The sequence below is a fragment of the Athene noctua genome, chromosome 5 (assembly GCF_965140245.1).
Source record: "Athene noctua chromosome 5, bAthNoc1.hap1.1, whole genome shotgun sequence".
In the NCBI taxonomy this organism is placed as follows: domain Eukaryota; kingdom Metazoa; phylum Chordata; class Aves; order Strigiformes; family Strigidae; genus Athene; species Athene noctua.
In genome coordinates, this window is record NC_134041.1 from 12105484 (window position 1) to 12128962 (window position 23479).

Sequence of the window (23479 nt, forward strand, 5' to 3'; positions counted from 1 at the left end):
CAAACAAAATCAGGGAAAAAAGAAGACCTTTCTAGGAGCTGGTATGAATGGAAATAATTGTGTTCAAGCTGCTTGAAAATTATTCTGCAAACATCGTTTGGGTGTTTTTTAGCAGATCAGAGGCATTGAGTTTGTCTTTAAATCAGAATTTTGACCAAAACCATTTTAAAATAGCTTTTTTAAAAGATGCCTGCATTTTTTATCCATTGAAATGCAGATGAAACTAAAATGCCACGGGGTCCTGGCCCTGTTTCAGTGCCTGACCTAGAAGGGAGGAACCCAGTCCCTGCCAACACCGGATTGAACCAGAGGGAGGGACAAATTAGTGTGATTTCCTTGCAAAAAGGGTTTCATGGCGTTTTTTTTAAATCCTTTGGCTTGCAAACAAACCAGGGGCATCTCAGACTTTCTCGCGGTTTGCTGTAAGGGTAAGTGCTGAAGGGGCAGGGGCTTGCCGCCGGTGGCAGCGTGGGGCTGGGGCAGCAGCAGAGCTGGCGGGAGAGCAGCTGCGGTCCACACCAGTGGCCTGGTGGCTGCGGTGAGCTCACAGCGAGCCGGTGGCCATGGCCACCCCGGCGGGCTGGGGAGCCCTGTGTCGGGGAGCCTCCGGCACTTTCTGCCTCGCTTTAATAGTCAGAAGAAGAACTTTCCTGTTTAAAGATTAAACGTTGTCTTTAAATATTAAACAGCAAAGCTCCTCGCTCTTGATTGTGTGGCTGCTGCCGGCAGGCGGCTCAGAATTGCCAATTTTAATTAAAAAACTTTATTTTCTAACGCAGCCCAGCAATGGCTCCTCCTCCCAGCCGGGGCTGGCTGACCTCTCCCCTGGCTTGCCTTCATCTCTGCCTCTCTGCCTGCATTTCCCTCTGCCTGCAGCAAAGTGACGGTCCCTGCCAGCCCCAAAGTGTGAGCGGCTTCGTCTGGGACTGATCAATGCCCATGGCACTTCCTTCCAAAACCCCAGGAAAAACAATTAAAACCTGATCGATCCTGCAGGCAGCTTTGAATATGCATAAGTGCACACTTGACCTTCAGTGGTCAGGCCAACTTCCACCCTGGCTGCTTAGCTAGTTTGCTCAGGTATTGCGACTGTACCGAATGACCTTGATTAGGGAAGCAAAACGTGATGCAAAGATGGGCCAGGTGCCGATCCTGGGGCTGGGGCACATGCTGCCAGCTCCCTGGTGACACTGCTGCTGCAGAGCCAGGGGAGGCAGGCTGGGATTGGCACTAGCACCCAGCTGTCAGGAGCTTTCCAGAGCTGTCCCCATGGCTTTCGCAGGATCCTGCCAGCCCCCTGCTGTGCTCCCTCGGTTGCTCCTGGCTGGGGTTCAAGGGATGTGTCTGGGCTGGGAAGGCAGCCTGTGATATGATAGCTCAGAGCCTGACTTGTCCCTGTTCAGGCACAGCCCTGCTCCCTCCCTGCCCCAAGTGTCCTCCCCCAAAGGGTGCAGGGACACCCCTTCCCCAGGTGTACCCCCCGCTGCTGGCAACCCCAGGCCTGGACCCACTGGTGCTGAGCGTGGGGACCTTCCTGCACTGTGCCTGGGCTTGCTCTTTGGGACGCAGCCCAGGGAAGGGAGCCACAAGCAGAGAGCTGCTGCCGTTGTCACCCAGGGCCACCCAGCAGGGTCCCATCCTGCATGCCAGCCCCCAGCTCCCCCTTGCCTCATGGCTGGCCAGCCTGCATCCCAGGCATGGCGATGAAGATGCCAGGACATGTTTGTTGAAGGCAAAGGAAACCTCCCTGTTGTGTACACAAAGTGTAATTTCAGTGAATTATGCATAGACTTAATTAGGAGTTTTAATTGCTAATCATCTCCCAACAGGATTAGCAATGCTGTCTATTAATTATCTGTGGAGCCCTCTGTTTTGCTAAGGCAGGAGTAACAAAGCAGCATGAATGGTTGCGTAGACCAGTAATAAATTAACTCCCCGAAGCCCCGTAGCTCCCAGGGGGCTGCCAGCAGCAGGGGCTCTGCGGGGGCCGGCCCTGCCTGCACTGGGCAGGGCAGCAGGCAGCAGGGGCAGGAGGACTGGCAGCAGGTCCCGGTGGCAGGCAGGTGGGTGGTGGGCTGGTGGGGGAGACCGCTCAGCTCCGCTTACCCAGTTCGGCCCATTCCCGCTGCACAGAGCATCTCCCTCAGTGTTTGCAGCCCACAGAGGGTGTCAGCGATGCCCTGCCGTGCCACGGCCTTGGTTAGCGATGATCCCCGCTGCAGGAGGGAGATAGGGGCTGCTGGATTGACCTGATCTCATCTGGGGACAATGGCCCTCACGGCAGCAGAGATAGCGCCGGCGTGAGCGACACTAAGCCCACGCGCCCTTCTTACTGCTCACAATGTGGCGCTGAGCTTAATTCCTCAAGATGAAGAAGATACGTGGCTGTCAGGCTGTAATTACAGCCATGCATGTGACACGGAGGCCTGGCTGTTTTCACGTTTGCGTTGTCCAGTGGGTTTTTGTGCTGCTCAGGCTCCAAGTTGCCTCACTCCTGCTGGGAGCCTTCCTGGGGGTCATGGCCAGGATAGAGCAGGCTCCCTCCAGCCAGGCTGCGGGCTCTGTGCAGTGGGGTGAGCAGTGCTGGCTCCCAGTGGGGTTTCTCCCAGTGATGGAGAGCCCCAGGGCTCTGAGGATGGCAAGGAGAGGGAAGGCTGGGAGGGCTGTGCTTGCCAGAGGGGAAGGGGACTATCAGCCAGGACAGCCTGGGCATGGGCACTCCTTTCCAAATCCCCCCGACTCCTGCTGCCAGCACCCAGCTTGGTGAAGCAGGAATGGGGGAATGATGTTGGAACAGCCCAAGGAGATGTGGGATGAACTCACAGCCCCTGACTCACCCCAGCACGGCAAAGGTGGCCTCGGGTGGTGCCAGTCCAGCACAGCAAACCTCGTGAAGGTTGTCACCTGTACGAGGCTCAGGGACAGACTCTGGACACCTCTTCTCTGAGGAGCATCAGGTGGGACAGGCCAGGATGAGGGTGCTTTGTGCCGGCGGCTCCAGGAGAGCTGGTGCAAGGGCGATGCACAGGTCTGCACTGAACACGGCCCACACTGAACATGGTGAACACAGTCCCACACTCGCCCTGGGAGCTGCTGGGCCTGGGCAAGCCCAGCTGGCTGCTGGCAGCAAGACACTGCCCCCTAAATGTGTCTGCGCGTGGTCTGTGCACCGATCTGACCCTCTGCTTCTCTCTTCCAGGCGTACAGCTTTGCCATGGGGAGTTGGCCAAAGAACGGGCTCTTAGACATGAACAAAGGACTGAATCTACAGCACATAGGGAGGCCTCACAGCGGGATAGGTGAGTGATGCCGCCCTGCACCCTTCCTGTCCCCGCGGCTGCTGCTCCAGGCGTGCGGGACATGCCTCAGCTCCTCGGAGCTGGTCCAGGCCAGGGGGCTGAGAGTCAGCCAAAGGGCAGCAAGGTCTCTGGCTGGTGGATGGGATGAAGATGTGTCAGGACACGATGGGCACAGGGGATGAGCTCTTCGTCCTTGGCATGTCTCAGTGTGCCAAATACACCTGCTCGTCCCTCTGTCTGGGGAGCTGCTCCTCTCCTTGGCTGCTCTGGCAGTGCTCCAGCTGGGGGTGGATGTGGGCAGCACCAGGGCTCATGCAGTGCCTGGAGCGCAGGGTGGGTGGGATGCTCTTGCTCTCGGACCAGTCCTCCAGCTGCTCTGGATGCTGCATTCATCCTTGGAAAGGTGGCTCTGCCAGGCAGCACCGCCTCGGGAACTGGCTGGAAACACGCTGCAGAGTGAAGATGCATGGCTCCAGCTGGAGAACTGGATCATCGTCCCGATTGCTCACATATGTGATGAGTTTCATGGTCCCACAGCCTGCTCCAAGATAAACAACTGAGACTACCATGCACGTGGCAGAGCTCCATGTTCCCCTTACTCCTCTGCACCAGGGATCAAAGTGATATGAGGAGGGAAATCTGGCCCAGGACACTGAGACCATATATCTGCCTGCTGCTTAATGCTGGGCATGCAGAGCTGGGGCAGCAGCAGGCTGTGGTATGGGCAGGAGCTCAGATTTACTGGGCTGTAGGCAGGGCTATAACTCAGGGCTGCATCGCTCTTACTGGTCTTGTTTCTCTGTGGGGCATTGGATCACCTCTTGGACACCAGTCAGGTGTTTTCCTCTGTCTCCCAGCCTTTCATCCACGGTGACTGGTGAACATTAAAGTTTTCAAGGAGGTAAGATTTACTTGGAAAAGTCACTGGCTACCTGGGCCTTAAGGAGTCTGTTTAATATTGTTTCAGGACTAACCATTAAACTCTCCAATCAATCCAAGTTAAGGAGATGAATTATTTAAAGCTCACCAGCTTTTAATTAGCAAGCTCCTTTTGAACTATGGATCTGGTTGCATTATTGACAGAGGTAGCATTAAAATTTGCTTCCTTGCCTGGGAGCAGATTTGCCTTGCTTGTGTGCCATGTTGGAGGGAACACAGAGAGAGAGCAGGGACTGCAGGAGTTGTGTGTGCGTGTCCTGCTCTGGGGGCTTGGCCTTCTCCTAGGGTCCCCTGGAGGATGCAGGGTTGGTTTGTGCCTCATCTTTCCTCACTTTATTTATGGCAAGAGCTCTCTGTTGCTGTCATCTCTTACCCTAACAAAGTGTCCCCAGCTCTGGAGTATCATCTGTCTGCCATTGGTTTCTGCCCATGTTTTATCTCAGTGCTGTTGTCTTACACAGGTGTCTCTGCCTGGTGGTGTTCATGTCCCTCTCCACTCCAGTCCTTTAGGACTTCTTCATTTCTGCCAAGCTCCCTCTGTGGGGCAGCACTCCCAGCTCTCCCCCATACACGGTGAGCCACAAGCAGACTGCCCATGGAGAAGCAAGGCCCAACAGCCAAGCTCCCTTCTTGCAGAACTCCATCCCAGTGGCAAACTTGCCCTTCACACGCTGTTTAGACAGGGATTTGCATGGGTGCTGTGAAGGATGCCAGGCCAGCAGTGCAACCATCTCCACCTCCCCGGCACCACCAGCAGCACGCACGTGCTCTGTGTGTTGCAGCCTGCTGGCTGCTCTATTTGGGCTGGATCCAGAGCAGCTCTGCCCCAGGCATCTGTGATCCTCTTCCTGCCTACAGAGGCAGCAGCCAGTGGCACCCTGTGTCTGGTGGTTTTACTGCAGGCTGAGCCCCCCCAGGAGTGAGCTGGAGGCACAGCTTCATTGAATGGCAGTTTGGAACACCTTCTCCTCCTGGACAGCTTGGGAGCCCGATGCACAGCTGCCGCCCGTGGTTTCATGGCTTTGGGTCTTGGTAGCCCAGTCTCCCCACTGGGAGAAGTCTCAGGGCAATGCTGGTGCCCAGAGACATGCCTTGCCTGGCATTTTGTCAGGACACCAGCCTTCTGGCTACTTCATTTCCCAGCCTGCTGGCTTTTCAGGTCCTAGTCAAGCATTGGCTCTAGTGGCAGCCTGAGAGGTCCCCAGGCCAGGGGCGGAGGGGCAGCTCACTGCAGAGGTGGCCTGCCTTCCTTGGGTCCAGCTTTGCTGCCTTGTCCTGGAACAAGTGTTGGTCCTGCACAGCCAGGTCCTCCTGTTCAGCTGTTGGGACTAGTCATGGTCATCCCAACTGCTGACGGTCACCCTATGACCTGAGCCGTCCTCACCACTCTCCTGCTTTATGCTCTCAACTCCTTCTGCTTCAGAGCTGAGAGGAGCCATTCCTTTCACTACCCAGGGCTGACCTCCTCTTCCCTCCCTGACTGTAAGGAGCCTCACTCCTGACACATCCCTGCCCACTCAGCTAAATAAATGACCCCTTCTCAAGGAGTGCAGCTGGAAGAAGAGAGTGGAGAATGGCAAAACATGCTGCCTGCCCATCTCTTGCTGCCTGCCCATCTCTTGCTGCCCGCCGTGGGATGGGAGCTGGCTGTGGCTCTGGGGATGCTCCCATGCGGTCTAGAGCCTCCCTTCTCTTTTGTGATTGGTCCTGGGATGCAACAAGCTCGAGGGAATTTGGGGAATTGAGAGGGGCAGTCCCGAGGGCTGCCCAAGGTGGGTGTAACCAGGGTCAGCCTCTGAGTTTCATGGCCCTCCTGGGTCACTGATGTCCAGAAGTCTGCAGACTAAAGAGGTCTGAGGAGGGAGCAGCAAGCCAATATGTTCACCAGCCACAGCAGTTTCACAAATACTGTGCTGTGCAAGAGAGCCTCCACACAGCCCCTTTCCCAGCAGCGTGGGGAGGGGTCTGGGGGTATACAGTCAGTCCTGTGAAGCCTCAGCTCACTTACGCAGGAATGTGCAACATAGATGTTTCCCTTCAAATCTGACAGAAAAATTGCAGTGGATGGCCACTTGTTTTTGCAAATGTCTTGCAAGGAATTTTGCCATCTGGTCTGGTCGGTTGTGTATTGCCACGATTGAGATAACCGATCAGGGCAGGAGGGCCTTGTGGTGGAGCATGGTGGAGTCTTGGACCATATGCCCTGGGACACACAGCTGGGCATACGCAGCACCAAGCTGCTGAACAGGGCTTACGTTCTAGCTTTCATCTGGTTTCTACTCACGAGCAAGCAAGCTGCAAATCTTGCTGAGGGATCAGTAGACTGCGTTTTGTCACCAAAGTGTTTTGTGTCACCAAATACAGCAAAATGTATATGCATACATTGCACATACAGCTGCCTTAGGGTTGGATGGGTAAGGGTCTGCTGCAGTTGTTTTCTTGGGATGGAAGAAGCAAGGGAATGGGGGAAACATCAGTATTTCAGCTTGTTGAGAAGTGCCAGGCAGATTAAGGAGGTTGGAAAATCCTGCTCCGGAGAGTGAAGATGCAGAAAATCCTTGGGAGATGGGAAAGGAGCAAAAGGGGAGTGAAACCCGTTCTTTCATGCCTTTTCTTGGGTTGGTAATGTGGCTCTGAGGACCACAGAGGATGTTCTGCAGCTTCCATCTCACCTTAGACATAGATGAAATGGATGTCAGCTCTAGCATGGGCTGTAGGATATTGGGGTGAGGAACTTCTTTTTGCTTGGTGTTTTCTTGGCCCTCAACAAAATGAAGTTGAGTCTTGCCAAGAAGTTACTCATCTTACAGACGTGTGCACGTTGCGGTTCTTAAAACATGTGTTTGAGGCGCTGCTTGCCAAAAAAGAGCTGCAGCTTGTAATGGAGATCTTGGCACTCTCACGCAGAGACCAGCATTCACAGGCTCCGCACCACTGGAGCTGCGTTCTTGCACTGGGGTCTCTGTTGAGTTTCAGAGACTGGTATAAATCAGAAGGATTAAAATCCTAGGCTGTAGTTGTGATTTAAATCAGCCAGCAGGGCACCTGGATTCAGTAACTGATTTTTTTTATATTTTTGCATTTCTCTTTTTTTATTACCTGTTTCTCTAGAAAAGGTGAAGTTTTACTGACAGCATCTATCTAACCAATTGCAGCATTCCTTACCACTGCCCAGTTGTTAAATCTGGTTATTCTTTTATTCATCAGATGTTCTGTATTTGCTACATTTAGTTTGATTGATTACATAACATAATATGCCTTTAGTCTTAGTTTTTAGATATTTGATACATTAGAAAAATGGTGAATTCCTATTTGTTATTAAGGAGGTGGTGATTAAATTATTACTCATGTTTGATGCTTTTGGATGAAAATTGGAATGCCATGCTAAAGTACCCCAACAATGATTTGAATTGTTTTTATTAGTAAAATCCTGTTTCTCTTTCATATACTCAGAAAGAAAAGTAAATTTCAGAATCCTTTTCAGTTAAAAACACCTGGTGCATGAAACCAGAGCAAGAAGTGATTGGTGAGTTGAAGGAGTGTTTCTGGAGACCACCCTTTCAAGATTTTAGAATTAGCACATCTCATCCTCTCCCACCTTAGTTTGTTGGTTTGTTTCCCTGATTATGGAAAAGATAAAAGGCACACCTTCTTTTTTTTTTCAGTCCTTTGTTGTTTCTCAGTTCTGAATAAGCCAATTATTGAACTGAAAATACACCAAAAAAGTAAAAAAGTTTACAAATCTGGAGAAGTAGCAGCTGCTGGGAAAGTTTGTTTCTCGTTTGTCATCTCTGCTTCCACCTACAGTGCACTGACTGTCTCTAAAACGTGATGTTACTCCTCGCTACTGATCTTTTTTGAATCTAATTGAATGTAATTGAGTCTTTGAAGTTTAGGCTTTAGCACACAGATTATGATGATTTTAGATTTAGCACCAAATGTCTGATTTGTTGTTTTTTTTTCTTTTGGGGGGAAAGAGGGTAACCAGGCTGCTGTGCCTCTTGCTGGGGAACCCACAGCATCCACCCCAGGCAACCAGGAGATCTGGTTCCATAGTAGCACGACGCCCTCACTGGGCTGTTTTACACCAGCTGGCATAATCCTGTGAGCTGTGAGCCTCTTCACGGGGCTTCACCATCACCCCTGTGCCCACAGTCCCCCTGGCTGGGGCTGTGCTGTTCTCCTTCCATGGGGATCTCTGCCGTGCCAAATGGAAGAGCCCTACCTGCCTGGGCAGGTCAGCAGCCCGTGCAGTGAGCGACCCAGCAAGCCACCATGCCTTCCCGGCTCCATCTCTCTCTTTTCATTTACTGATTGGAAATCTCAGAAGGTTAGGGTGTGATATTGTTCCTGATCCAGAGCATTAATTAGGCCTCGGAAAGAAGAAGAGGAATTGCGTGTTTTTAACAGTGAGGTTAATGGGATGCTCGCAGAGTAGACAGTTTTAATGAGCTTCAACTCGATGTGCAGTGAGTTTACTCTTTGTGTTAAAAGGGTCACACTGCAGTAGTTTGATGTGGATTGTCTCCTGGCCCTCGGTGTCATAGGTGAGCGTCTGTCAGAGTCCAGTCAGAGCGCATTTACTTAGTGACACGATTCTAATTAACTACCTCGAGCTGCCACCGCGGCGGGGAGCTGGGCCAGCGCCTGCCGGGGGTGCCTTCTGCCCGGCGGAGCATCCCTCTCCCCGCAGCACTCTGCCTGCTCTGCCTGCTCATGTCCCGGCAGTGCCGGGCTGCTCTCCGCGCTGACATTGAAGGAAAGGGCAGCGAGGGCCGCGCTCGCTAAGTGCGGTGGCAGGCAGCAGGCCGCCTGCCATAATGGGTGCCTTTGGCTGTCAGCACCAGCGCGGTCCTGGGAGCTTACTGGCTTTATTTCAGCCTCTTCTCATTCTTCCCTGCTTTCCTTTCCCCTCTTTAGTTTTCCTGGCTCTCCCAGGGGTGCCAGGAAGCCTGCAGCCACCCCAGCATCTGTGGGATCCCCGGTCACCCTTGGTGGCCATCTTCCTCCTCAGCAGCAGGGCAGGGGGAACAAGGGGACAGGGACAGCGTTTTGTGAAATTCTCCTTTGTTTTTTTCATCACTTTCCATCCCAGCCTGCATGGCCCTAGTTGGCAGAGCCAGTCTCACCCTCCCCATCCTTCCCAGGCAATGGGAGAAGCCTTGGAGAATCCCACGCTCCCCTGGAGCAGGCAAACCTCATTCTTGGGCTCTTCGTTTCTCAGCGGAGGTGGCACACAGCTGGTGCCATGCCCAGGGACAGTGCTGCTTGCACCATCCTTATGCTGGGGGATGCCGAGAGCAAGAGCCGAGCACAGGGCTCACTGCTACAGAGCAGGGCATGGGCCTGCCTCGGGCCACTGCCCCACACAGGGCAGCCCCAGCCCAAGGCAGAAGGGGAAAAACTCCGAGTTAAATAATTAAAAGAGACTTAAGTAAAAATCAACAGAAATGTCATCAAATGAGCAGTGTCATTTTGAATTAGTGCTTGTAAAGGTCAGGCGGATCCAGAACAGGTGGAGCGGCTGCGTGCCGGGTGTCGTGGCCAGGCAGCACGTCTCAGCACCCAGGGAGGTAGGGGCACCCCTGGGACCGCAGGCGGGTGGGGGGCGAGGGGTCCCACCGCCAGCACCGGGCCCCGCGTCCCCAAGGAGGGGTGGGTGAGGGAGGGCTGGCCGGGGCGGCCGGTTAGAGGACGCGCGTCTGTCAGAGTCCAGTCAGAGCACATTAACGTGGTGACATGATTCTAATTAACTACCGTGAGAGGTGTCACAGCTGGAAAAGCAGTGAGCAGAGACAAGCTTTTAAAAAAAGAAAAAAGCAATGTGACAGTCTTTTTTTTTCCCTCTTTCTTTTTCTTTTCTTTTCCTTTTTTTTTTTTTTTTTTTTTACTCTCGTGTGCTCTCTCCCCTCCATGTGGGAGTGGATCTAAAGATAATTAGGATGTCTGGCTGCCTGGGAACCTGAGCCGGGGCTCTTTTGCTTTCAGTCATTTAAGTTTTCGACATCTCTCTGAAGGGACTTGGTGGCGCAGTGGATTACTGCGCGCCAGAGTGACAGAACACTCTTCTAATCGTAAACCCTTTTTAGAAAGGATTCTGCTCTCCCTTTTTCCCCGGGAGCAGCAGGGGGTATGTTCTGATCACTGCAGCTCTGTTCCCATACACGCTACAATGGGAAACTCAAGGTCTTTCAGCTGTTTCCTGCAGTTAACAAAGGAGGCACAGAAGAAAGAAAGGAAGGATGATTGAGTGTTTGTGTTGACTGCACTCACCCCTCCGTCCTACCCTGCCGAAAGTTGGTCGTGCGCCTGCTGGGGTGGGGGCACACGTGCTCGCCTGACCCCACTGCCTGTCAGGGGGGTGTTGTGGGTTCGTCACACCTTGCCCCTCACCTGAGGGCTCCTGGTTCCCAGAGAGAGCAGCCTTTGGAGGGGAGGGTGAGACAGGCTGTGGGGCTTTGGCTGCCTGAGAAAAGTCGAGCTGCTGCCATGCACTCCTCTCAGCCCTGGGTCAGGCAGCGATGGTGGCCACTTGCTTGGAATGTGTGGAAGGTAGGCATGAGCCCCTCTCTTCTGGCTGGAAGCAGTTACATTTGCAGCACCTGTGTCAGACTGAAGATTTAAGAGGGATTTCTGGATTATTTGCTGTTTGCTGTGCCTCAATGCCTGGGAGGCCCAGCTGCGGATCACGACAGATCTGTCTCAAGCCTCAGACCTGGCTGACCCCCCAGCAGGACAATGCTGCTGTTGTCCTGGAGCCACCCTTTGGCATGGCTGTTACTGTAGCCCCCTTCCTCTGGCTTCTGATTTTAGGACCAGCGGTGGGGACTGTCTCCCTTGGTGAGAAGAGCAGATCTGCTGGCATTCCCTCCCTCCCACGCCAGCTATAATCCTCAGCCCAACACCAGGGCCAATTCCTGTCCCTATTGACAGATGAGAAACCTCTTAAATATGCTTTCCATATCACTCTAAACTATTGTTGCCATATTGGGAGCAGGGGGAGAGCCTGATGGTTTGTATGACATGTGCTCTGTCTTGCCAATCAGCCAGTCCCAAACCCAGGAGCGTGCAGATGTGAACTGATCTGTACTAGAGAGACCCTTGCACTACCTCAGACCCATGCTGCTGTTGGCTGTTTGTCCAGTCCTGTGGCTGAGCTTTGCAAAATCTACACACACTGCTGGAACAACCCTTGCATTGACCAAGCCCTGTCCCATGTTGTGCTGGGCAGAGAAAACATCTTTGCTAGCAATTGTTCTCCTGCCCCTGTAACCAGCAGCACTTCCCGTACTCTGTGCTGCATCTTCCGACACAGCAAGACACGTGTTAGTTGAGAAGCCTTGGAAGATCATTAACTTTCTAGAGGGCTTTTTGTGTAGAAAGTAGCAATGTAAAACATTTGAGTGACATTTTGATTTCCCCATGGATTCTTTTGGTGCCTTGGTGTCTCTCTGTGATGTGTCCCAGACGAGGCTAAATGGTAGCGTCTTCTCTTACCTGTGGGGCGGGAAAGAGTTTCCTGTTAATGTACATAAACATCTCAATTAAGAGCACAGATTGCCTGCCCTGCTCTGCACTGGACTCTGATGGAAGGTGTCTTAACATCATCCTGTCTTGCAACAGCAGTGTGTCCCCAGACCTGCCCTTCCGCACCTGCATCCTGGGGTATCATAAGGATGCTGCTGTCCCTCTCGAGTTAGCCCTTGTCTCCAGGGTTTGGGCATCCATGTGGTCCAGCTCTGGCCTCCCTGGGCAGCAAGCACAAGGCTGGTGGTTGTGAGCACTGTGGTCCCTTTCAGTGAGGAGGAGAGACTCCTGCCCAAGTTTTCCTGAAAGTCTGCCTTTAACGAGAGTGGTGGCAGAGATACAGAGGGAAGGCTGTGTCAGCGAGGGATGCCAGGTTTGAAGCTGCCCCGCTTCACCTAATGAGAAATGATTGCAAGGTGCAGGAGGGGAAGGGGTAGCAGCTAGCCAGAGAGACTCCACTGCAATTTAACAAGTTTCCATTCCCCTGAGTTCCCTGACAAGACCCCCTTCTAAGTCTGTACAGGAATTCATAAGAATAGGATAATTAGGATGTTTCAAAGCTGCGACCCTCAGAGGAGTCCTTGGATTAATCTGTTTTTTCCCTTAAAGACATCTGTAACTACAATCTTTGTTTCTCTCCTCTTCTTCCCCCCCCCCTTCTCTTCTTTTCCCCCCTTGTCTGTCTCTGTATCTCCTGTCAAACCATTGCAGACGTAAATGACAAAGAAATCAGAAAGAGAGATCAATGCAGTCCAAATTAGCACTTGGAGATAGACTGTGCTGGAGATGTCAGAGCCTGACCCCGGTTGATCTGCCAGCCTCCACCGGTGATATTATGCAAATTGCATCCATCTGGCAGAACCCAGTGAAGGACTAATGGGGCAGGGAGGGGGCCATGGCCGGGCGCCTTTGGGAAGGGGAGAGAGCTGGGGGTCTTTGGGGAGGGGGGTCCATGATCAACGAGAGAGATAAGGTACTGCATTGGCTTCATTTGTGCTCCTGGGCGGATTAAAAACCAAACTCCAGATAAGAGATAACCAAACTTCATTTCGCTTTTTATTTTATTCCTTATTGCTACCCCCACACAACCTAGTACCAGAAAGAAGGGGAAAAAAGAAAAGATGGTTCTTGGCGCTCTTGTTTCCTGCACGTCATTACCACTGATGGCAGTTTGAGGGGAGAGACAAAGTCGGGGAAAGAAAGCAAAAAAAAAAAAGCTAGCTGCTTAAAAGACTGCTGTAATAGGAGCATGGATAATAGAAATCTCAAATTACGGTGATCGCCTTGTTAAGAAGTTTGAAAATACGGCCAGATTGTCTTTAATGAGAGAAATATGGCTGTTAGTTAGTGAAGGAGGAGGGAATGGACCTTGTTTCAAGATCTGTAGCTCGCCCATCAAAGAGGCACCGGCTGTTTCATTTCAAAATCCTGCTCCTCTGCCTGATATTAAAAATAGTTGTTAAAGGCTTTGACTAGCAAGACGATTCTCTTTGGCTTCCTACTCTCTCTCCACCTCCCCCAAAAGACTTCGCTGAGAGAGAACTTGTGCTTTAAAAAATGGCCAAGCAAAGAAAGAAAAGAGAAAAAAGTTTTGAGCCATGGGGTGATGCTGCCCCTGGCACCCCAGCGTGCCCAGGACCTTCAGGCCGAGCGCGGCCAGCACCGTGGCTGTCCCCACCACGGCAGAGGGAACCCCGCTCCGAGCTGTGTGCCTGCTGTGCTGGGATGAGTGCTGCGACATGCTACTGTCACTGCTCTGCTCCTGGCAGCCCCGTCCCAGGCATGGGGCAGCAGAGGCTTTTTTGGCATCCAGACCCCCATTAAGTGCTATGGTGCTGCTTTCCTTCACTCTCCCCAGTGCCCGGGAAGCGGCGCTGGACCAGGGCTGAGGATGCAGAGAAGGGCTCTGACAGAAGCCATGTCTGGCAGCTGCCCGCCGGCCCCCACCTCTTGTTAAGAGCTAACGGGCACCTCTGTGCTGTTGGGCTCTGACCCGTAACTCCTGCCTCGCCACTGCGCTGACAGTCCCCTCTTCATTCTCCCCTGAAATCAAAGGATTGCATTAATTGGTTTAAGGATCGCTGCCCCGTGTCCTGAGTGGCCTGTTTAAGATAACGAACTCAGAGTGTGTTAATAACTGGTATAACTCAGCAGAGGATCTAGGGACAAGACCTGGATGGGGAAGATGTTGCTGGGTGGGGAAGATGGGCACCGAGGCATTGAAAATCTGTCCAGTGCTGTGTTTTTCCCAGGCCTTACACAAATCAGTGTAATTCCCCCATTCCCAAGTTGCTAACGTGTTGAAATCCCAGGGCAAAGGGCTCTGGCAGGAGGGGGGGGCTGTGCCAGCCAAACTGCTGCCCTTTCCCAGCATGGCCTTGCTCGCTTTCTGGGTCTGCAGTGGGATCAGAGGGGACCTGCCCTCCTCTGTCCTCCATAGTGTGAGATTCTTCCCAAAGCCACAGCTGTGCCACTAATCGCCTGAGCTCTGGCTTGTTCCCGGTCCTGTGGCAGAGCCTGCGGTGGACAGGCGCTGGGACTGCGAGAGTCCTGAGCAGTCCTGCTGCAGCATGGAAGCTGGCTTCTTCAAACCCAGCAAGAGCCTGAGCATCCTGGGCCCCAAACTGGGTGCTGATGGTGTGCAGGACCCAGAGGGGAAGCAGGAGGTCATGGTCATTGCTGAGGGTGGGCATGCTGCTCCACTCTGCTGGGACCAAGGTTCCATCTCCAGTGCTGTGGTCTGACATGTCTGCCCTGCGTGCCCGCAGGTCTCTGAGGGAATGGCAGGAAGCAGGGGCTTAAAAGCTCCAGTCAGTTTTTGGCCAGGGATGCAGCAGGATCCTCTGGGCTGGGCTGCTGTGCCTGGTGGGCTACAGCACTGCCCTGCCTCATCCCCTGGTGCTGCTGAGCTGATCTTTAACCATGGAAAAAACCCCTACCCAGTGATGTGATGCAACCCTGCCAGTGATGGAGAGCACCCAGCAGCCCTGGGTAAGTTTTCCTGCTGTAGTTAGCCTCGTTGTTAATCACACATAGCCCTGTAATGTGCAGGGGCAGCGACCGCCCGGCCGGGGGGGATGTCTCTGGTCAGCCCTTCCTGCTGTGCCCCAGCCCTGCATTGCCCCTTGCTTTCCTGCCCACCCCCTGGCAGCAGCACGGTGCTGGTGCTGCTGGTTGCCTGTGCTTACCGGGATGTGCACGTCTCCCTGCCCACCACTGTCTCTCAGCCTGGCCCCAGCGGGCAGGGGACTCTCACCCCAACACTGCCACCTCGGGACCCTTCCCCAGGGGCTCTGCACAGGGGGGATCCTGCTGCAGGCAGGACCCCTGGCCCCTTGCCCTGCAGAGGCCACAGCAGCAGCATCGTGCGGGGAAGCCCACTCCAGCCCTCAGCTGCAGCTCCCCCAGGCCAGCTGCCCAGTGCCAGGGGTACCAAGGCTGGGTCCCCTCTCCCATCCTGTGTGTTTCCAACCAAGAACCAGCGATTTGGCTTTATTTGCATGCCCAGGGGACTCAGAGCTTGGCAGCTGGGCTATCTCTAGCACCCACAAAGCCCTCTGTTAGTGCTTTACCTCTCCAGAAGTACATATATAACAGCCGAGAGAGGCAGAGAGGAAGAGAAAAAGAGAGACAACGGCTTTGCCTCCACGCTCCCGTCCAGAGCAGTCTCCTAATGAGAAGAATATGGCTGCTAGTTAGCAGAGGGGTGTGTCCTGTAGGCTAAAATGAGATAGTTACACTGCACTGATTGAAGGTTGAGGTTAGAGGGCAGCACAATTATGTTCAGGAGATTCAAGGGCTCTGTTTGATGCGGCAGTTCTAAGCTCCCAGCCAGTGTCAGTAGTTTAGCTCAGGGTTTCTTTTTTTTTTTTTTTTTTTTTTTTTTTTTTGTGGGCTAAAGACAGGAAGGATAAAAACTATGGGAATGAGTTGTTACTATTATTATAAAGTGGTGTGAGGGTGGTTTTTTTTTTTAAACCACCAGTTCACCCCCCTTTTGCTTAACTGTTTCCTGATCATTATTTTTTAAGCTGCTCAGAGGGAAGAACAGAGCATCCCCTTCCCCCTGGAGAGCGACTCTGAATTTTCTCCCAGACGGCGAAGATGATTTTTTTGTGCCCAGTGCTTCAGCTCGGTTCTCTGACTTGGGATCAGGAAAGCAATTAGCAGTTCAAATTATACCAAGGCCAAATTCTTTGTCTCAAAATCACGGGTTAAGAGTTGCAAAAAAACCTTAATTGTCTGGTGCTGAACTAGGTATTTTTTCTGAGAGCATGAGGGCTGTTTATGGGGGAAGTCTCTTGTGTTTCAAAAGCTGTACAGCAGCGTTGCCTTTTCCCAGAGTCTGCAGGAGTGTCCAGGCACTGCACCAGTGTCCAGGCACCACAGCAGCATCCCCGGCCTTTCCAGCCTCTCTCCCACCAGCTGACTTGCTGCCTTGCAGGCAACCATGCATCCTCTCATCCGTCCCAAGACAATCCTGGTCGCCATCACCCTTCTCTGCTGTCCTGTGCTCTAACCCTGTAGCTCTCCAGCTGCAGCCCACACCCTCCGCTGGCCGCCCGCGCTGCAGCGAGCCGAGGACCGCTCGCCTGCCACAGCAGCACATGGCAACCTGGTGCTGCCCGTGCAAGGAGGCTGTTGCTTGCGCGGTGGCAGCACCCAGCCTTGCTAGGCCAAACAGGGTGCCAGCCTGCCTGTACTGGCCACCCCACCCCAAGAGATGAATGGAGGGGTGTCTACCCCTTTCCCTCCTTGCCTGCTCCCCAGGACCTGTCTCCCCATTTGCACTTGTGTCCCAAGCCCATACTTTGTGTTTCCTTTTGTTCCAAGTGACAGGCTGCTTTATTTACTCTCATGGTTCTCAGTTTTAAATGTTAATTCCTCCCTGAAGAAAACATCTTTTCAGGATGAGTTGCCCATCAGCTTGGACATGGAGAGTGTGCTGGCATCCCCGGCCTCTGTGCAGAGCCAGGTGTTAACCCGATGGGCAAGGGCCTGGTAGGAGCAAGGGGCTGTGATGCTCAGGGAGCACCTCAGTCCCTGCTGCCACCATGGCTGGGCTGTCCCAGGGATGCCACATGAGCAGGCAAGATAGCCACAGTGGATGCATTCCTAACGTCACAGCTCATCCTCGTGCGGCCCGTTTGGCACAGCACCACGTGCCACCACTATGGTCCCCCGTCATCCCAGCTGCAATTAGGGGTTGATGAACTGTCCCCAGGCTGGGGTCTTGGTACGGCCCCCTGAAGGGGACACAGCACGTGTGTAGGCGAGCAGGGGCCCACTGGGCTGACGCCGTCGAACAACAATTTCTAATCTTGATTGGAGAGGAGGGCGGTGGACTAGGGGGAGGAATTGGAGATAAATGTTAGCTCATTTCTTAAGTAATTAGTTACCTCCTCATCCCCATGTTGTAATTGTGAACAAGCTGTAATGTTTAATTAGTGTGTAAATGAAACCCCAATTTCATAATGGCTGCAGTGACAGCGCTAAGTGAGACAGGCACAGAAGGGGCCGCATTGTTTCAGCGGGAGATGAAGCTGTCGCCCAGCAAGCCGAGCGTCTCTGGGAGAAAATGGAAATGATAAACGAAGTGAGGCTAATTAGCAAAATCATACAGGCCCCACTGATGGTTCTCATCAAGGGGAGGTAATGAAGCGGGCGGGCCAAGCTGAGGGGGGTTTAATTGGAGCTGATTCCTGCACATACAGATGCTGTAGAGCAGCCAATGCAGGGATGCAAACTTTCCTGCTTTGCTTGTCTCGCCCTTCCCCAGGACCTGGCCATGGGGAGAGTCTGCAGGGATCAGGGAACAACCTTGAGAGCTAGTCCTGGAGCGGGCAGAACAGGGATTCAGGGGGATGCTCCCTGCCTGTGGGTGTCAGGGCAGAGGCAGGTGGGCACCCACCCATGGAGAGACTGGTGTGAGGCCTCTGAAACATCAAAGAGCTGCTTCAGGGCTGGTTTATAACCCAGGGAGGGTTAGCTCCATTCAAGTCCCTCCTCCTCTGCTGATTGTATTTTGAGCATAGACATTTGGAGACTAAATAAAGCACCTCTGTGTGCTGGGGAAGGGGTGAATCGCCCCTGCTTACCCTGTGGGTGAGGGTCTCTGCAGACCCGATGCCCGTGGCAGCACGGCGCAGCAGCTGAGCCGGAGCTCATGGCAGCGAGGGAACCTGGGGCGGCATGGAGCTGAACTTTATCCTTTCAAGCTGTGTGAGAAATGCCCTTTCTACAGCTGCTGGCACACAACCCTGATCACGTTGCATTACTTACTGACATTTCAGGGAGCATGTGGAGCCTTGCTGCTGGTGATCTCGGCCCCAAACGCCCCATCCCTGCCGCAGATGGGGGCCAGCTGCCTGTGGCCCAGGCTCTCCCCAAACCTGCTCTTTACCTGCTGCCAACTCAATATCAAAAGCGAGCAAAAGCCTTGCCAAGCAAAAGAGAAGATAGCAATACCTGTCAGTCTGGGCTTGCATCTGTCTGTCTGTCCAAGCAGGTTGTTCCTGGCTGCATGTGGAGCTGTGGGACCGTGAGCAGGTCTTTTCAGTGTCTCAGCCTCCTTTTCTGCCAAAAAAATGTCAGGGTGAGCTGTCTGCTTGGCAAGTGCCAGTCTCAGGGATGTCCAGTGCCTGCCCAGAGTCATTGCATCCTTCCCTCGTGGCATCTCCGAGCCCCCCGCTGCCTCTCCTGCTGAGTAATGAGAGATTTCCCTGGGCCTCCAAGGGCTCTAAAGAGGGGCTGAGCAATATTATTTATTCAGTTGTTTACAGAAGCGTTTGATCGGGAATAGTTCTTCACTGCCAGCCTGTTGTGTATTATTCATTGCAATAATCTCTGCAGATTGTGATAAACTGTAACTGCGGCGGGGCAGCGCGTAGCTGGGCTGTACTGCCACCGCTGCCTGCACCGGCCTCTAAAATATCGGCAGCTGCAATCATAAATCTCAATTTACAAGTGGGACTATTGCACGGGGAGTTATAGTTATACTAATGATTACTTCTCTGTCTTATTTTTCATGTTGCAACAGAGTAATAAATTTTTAAGAACAGCCTGGGCAAAGCGTTAGCGAAGCCTGCATGTCCTCTCGCCACGCTGTCAGCAGCGAGCGGCGTTCCCCGTCTCCCACGGGCATCTTGCCAGCAGGCTATCTGCCCCACTTCTCAAGGAGGTGATGCAAAGGGGAGGCTTTGTGTCCCCGTGTTGAGAGAGGTGCAAGTAGAAACTCCCCGCAAGTGTGGTGGGGCAGCAGGCTGGAGCATCGCTTCGGGATCAGCTCTGACGTTTGCTGTCCTGGAGAAGACACTTCATCTCCCTGCCTTGGTTTCCCTGCTGGGAATGGGGCTGAGCCTGTCCCTCTGATGCTGAGCTAGTCTTTCTCAGTCAAACTCAGGAGATCCTGAGGCTGACAAGGCCAAGGGTTGGGGATTTGATGACTGAGAATGAAGGTGATGTTTGAGGGGTGCTTCCTGTCCCTTTATCTCACCACCCTCCCAGTGCCAGGGCTTTCCCAGAGATGGAGGGGTGGAAGCTGGCTTTTTGCAGATGGTGTGCTCACAGCGTGCCCACAGTGTGGAAACAGGGTGATGGCCTGGATGGTCCCACCTGGAGGAAAGCCCCCTTCCTGGGGAACAGCAAGGTTCGGCAGGGAAGGCTCTGGCTAGAGGAACCCAGACCCTGCTCCCATCCCCATCTCTTATCAGCAACTCACAAGCAGCCAGGGATGTCCCTCCTGCAAGAGTACGCATGGGGGCACCCCACAAAGACCAAGTCTCTTCCCCAGAAGGCAGCGGTGGGACCTGGGGTTCAGCGAGCGTTTCCCGAGTGTTTATCACAGCTCCAAGGTCTGTGATGTGAGGCCTCTGATGGATGCCTCCATTCACAGACTTGACATTATGATGTACAGGGAGCCTAGAGACATATAGATTTTCAAAGTGGCCACTTTGAGCATAATTATAAATATCTAGCCTCTTTACATAGTGAATTGCTGCCAGGAAAAGAAGGGAGCTGGGAGGGCTGAAATTCTGGCATCCAGGCTTTCCTGAGAAAGGATACTTAGCAGAGATCGCCCACCCATTTTGGGGTGCCAGGAAGGGATGGGCATTAATGGATGATGCTTTTCCTGTCCTGTGCCCCCTGACAGCTCCTCCCTGCTCCCCTTGGTGCTGGCAGTGTCTCTCACCAGGGGACATCTCCCAAGCGCTGTCTAGGAGGAGGAGAGGTCCTCCCCACTTTGTCTGCACCAGCACACTGCAACCTGATCTTAACCACTTTCGAGTGGCTGGCTCCCCTCCCAGATCACAGCACAGAGCACCAGGGGCATCAGAGAGCTGGGGACAAACATTCCCAGTTTCTGTGCCTGATCCATGGCCCCAGGGACACAGCGAAGGAGAGATCTTTCCCTACCTTATGGCCAGCTCATCTCCTTCCACTTGCCTTTGGAGCATCCCAGACCACACAGGGCTGGGGCTTAGCTCAGAGAGACCAGTTTTCAGGCGGGCAGAAGATGATCCCTCCAGCGGAATGGGTGCTGGATGCCAACCCTGCAGCTGAGACCTGGGCACAGTCAGGAGCACTCCTGCGGGCCCCCTTGGACCCACAGGCTCCTAGAAAAAGGCAGCTGTCCTGGAAGAAACCGACTGGAAGTCATTTTCTCATGCTTTTCTCTTGTGGTTTGGATGGCATCAGAGCATCACCGCTTCCCTCTCCATGCTGGAGGTGGGGTGAGCATACCCTGGGGAGGGTATCTGCAGGCAGCAGTGGGTCTGTCCCTGGGCGTGAGCATATAGGCTCAAACAGGCATTGGTCATTGCCTTCCCCAGCCTGGGACTGGGGCATGCTGGAATATTGCACGGGAAAACAAAGGGGATATTTGAGGATTTGTGTTCGTTTGCAAGCAGGATCTGGAGGAGAGAAGGTCAAAGAAGAAAATTGGAGCTGAATTGAAATCAATGGCAGGTAGAGATTAGAATGGTGCCCCGATTAACTGCAGTGAGCTGAGGGGAGGCTGAGGGAGGGCTCTAGCTCTCCAGGTTAAGACCCCTCATTGGACCCCAGTTCTGCTCTGTGGAGATGTGAATGCCCCAGACAAACAGGAACTGTGGCTGGGGACCTGGGATCAGAACATTGGGCTGAGGAATTGTGGTGGGCAACATCTGGAGTAGCCAATGGCTGCGGATGGTAGCAGGAGACCTGGTGATGGATTGAATCTCATTCCCTCCTTCCTTCTCTGCAGATCTTGCCAAGCTCAGGCTGCCTCCTCATCCCCATCCCAGCTCTTTGTCCTCATTTCCTTGTCCTGGTCCCTTCCCCCATTTCTCTGGTATCATCTCAGCTCCCGCCACCACCAGTCCCACTAACTCCCCGTCACTGTTTCCTCCTGCTTCACCTGCCCCCAACTCCAGTTCTTGTTGGCGCAAGTATTTCAATGAAGCAGTTTCCTCCCTCGCACTTCCTGGGGAAGTCATCGAGCGCCCAGAGAGCTGGGTCCCCGCTCCCCACGCAGGTGCATGCAGCGGCTGCCAGGGAGGTTGCAGCAGCTGGGAGCCAGAGGCCAGCCCGGGTCTGGGTGTCACACACGTGCGGCCACCCAGGGCTGCGGGCAGGGCTGGCTTTGCCCAAAGTTGGAGGGATTCTGATGGGAAATCCAAAACACTCCTTGGCCCCGAAATAACCTTCACGACAGACTTCAAGGCTTTGTTCCAAGACATCTGGGCACACTCAAAAAAACCTCTTCAACAACAAGTAGCTGGAATTTAAGGGAAATAGCAACATATTTTTCATTCTTCTTGATGGCAACGTATTAATGGTTTGGGCTGGAATTTCCTGGGGAAAAAAAAATCAGCATGAGTTGGACATCCAGCATGGAATATCTCAGCTGAATCACTAAACTTTGGGGAAAATCAGGGTGGATCATGTCAGACCAAGGGGGAGACATCAGCCCCTTTTTTTCCCAACACCCCCTGCCACCAACATGTTCCTGGGGCTGGGGCAGCTGGGAACCCGTCTCCCATGGCCCCAGCCCCACAGGGATCAAGGCTTTGCTCTCCGGCAGCCCTGTGCACCGCAGCATCTTGCACATCACCCAAGAAACATTAATTAACATTGCTGGAAGATCTTAGGAAAGGTGCAATTTGAATGATCTGGCACCGCAGTCATTCAGATGCTGAGTTAATTCAATCCTTGCACACAGTGCTCCTACAGATTGTTGGCTTTAAACAAACAGCAGTGACAGATTTGTTGCTGCGGAAATGTGGTCATTAAGTCGGGAGCGTGTGTTTGACCTGAAAGCGATTGAGTGATGGATGCAAGTCATTTTAAAGCTGCAGCAGCCAAAAGGATGCTCCTTTTGGAGAGCAATCTTGCATCTGAGGAGTGTAAATAATTTAAACAAACAAGTAAAGTCAGGTGAAAGCACTACCGTTGGCCGCTCTATTGTATTACAGCACTAAATGCAAAGTGGGGCAGTGCTGCCGGCTCCGTGGCGGAGGAGAGCTCCTTTGTGCGGCGCTGGAATAAAGAGATGTGAGGTGCCAGCTTTGGGGCTGTCCCTGCGGATAATGGTACCAACCAAGCTCGAGCTCGCATCACTTAATAGTCACTCGTGGGGGCTGTGCGCCCACCACTCTCGAGTGCAGGCTGTGTGAGCGCCATTAGATCCCCAAGGAATGGGGACCAAAGCGGCTCAGTGGAGATCACCCTGATGTCCTGGTGGAGCAGGACTCAGGTGCCCTGCAGTGTTAGACTGTCTCGCTCCAGCCACTCCTCTCATCAAGCCAAAGCAGCCTGATATTCTCTTGGCTTCCAGATGCTCAGATCTGGCTCATCTGGTCCACCAAGGATGCTCTAGGGAACCGGGAGCTCAGCAGGCTGTGGGGCTGCTGCTCCATGGCAGCCTTGCTCTGAGCCATCCTCTCACTCACGTTCATGATCCTCTCACCCACGGGCTGTGAGCTGGGAGGCAGTGTTAGAGCCATACTGGTCACGTTGCATGGGTCTGCGCCTTCCGCTGCAGGAATCGGCGTCCCAGTAATGAGGCTGGTAGTTACTGTGCATTGGAAGCAGCCATTGCTTAAGCCTCAATATCTCGGCCATTTAATTTAATGGGGTTTTTTAAATACCAAAAGCAATTAAGTTCACATTGTGAGCTAATCGCCTACAAAATTTCATTTCAAAGATGCTCAGACTGTTTGTGAGAGAATTGCTGGAAAGAGACCCAAATATGCCACCACGTCTGTCTGTTTGTCCTCTGCCTTCCCTCTTTCCTAACCAGAGCCAGGCAGACTTCTCAAAAGAAAACAATCACGTTCTCCGTCTCCTGTTTTTCTGACAGGTTTTTCCATAGTGTGAATTTTAGATGTGTAAGTTAAATGCTTATGATTGGTGATGGTTATAGTGCTGAGCTGGTACCACAAAAGTGAAAAACAGGGATTTGAGAGGTGGGCAAGAGCCAGATTGCCATTTTTGAGGAGCGGGTGGGCGCACAGCCGTGTATCTGGGCCAGGAGGAGATGGTGGGAGCTCTGCCCGTAAGCATGTGTTACCCGCTGCCTTGAGGCTGTATGTCTGTGCTGCTGTACCTGGGGGTGTAAGTGGTGCCTGAGCAGGAGCACCCAAACCTTGCACAAACTCTTTTGCTTTGGAAAGGTGTCCTGGGCGAGCTGTTGGCAGTGTGTCCACCCCATCCCTTGGCAGCTCACCCCACGT

The 23479-nt window shown here is 53.2% G+C and overlaps 1 protein-coding gene across 3 annotated transcripts in view; it reads left to right on the forward strand.

Moving 5' to 3' along the window:
• The window catches only part of ERI3 (ERI1 exoribonuclease family member 3), a 136440-nt gene that overhangs the window by 94637 nt on the left and 18324 nt on the right, over positions 1–23479 (forward strand). For all 3 annotated transcript variants that reach the window (XM_074906338.1, XM_074906340.1, XM_074906339.1), the window contains exon 7: positions 3200–3299. In XM_074906338.1, the coding sequence (XP_074762439.1) occupies positions 3200–3299 (100 nt within the window). The remainder of the gene's footprint in view (positions 1–3199; positions 3300–23479) is intronic.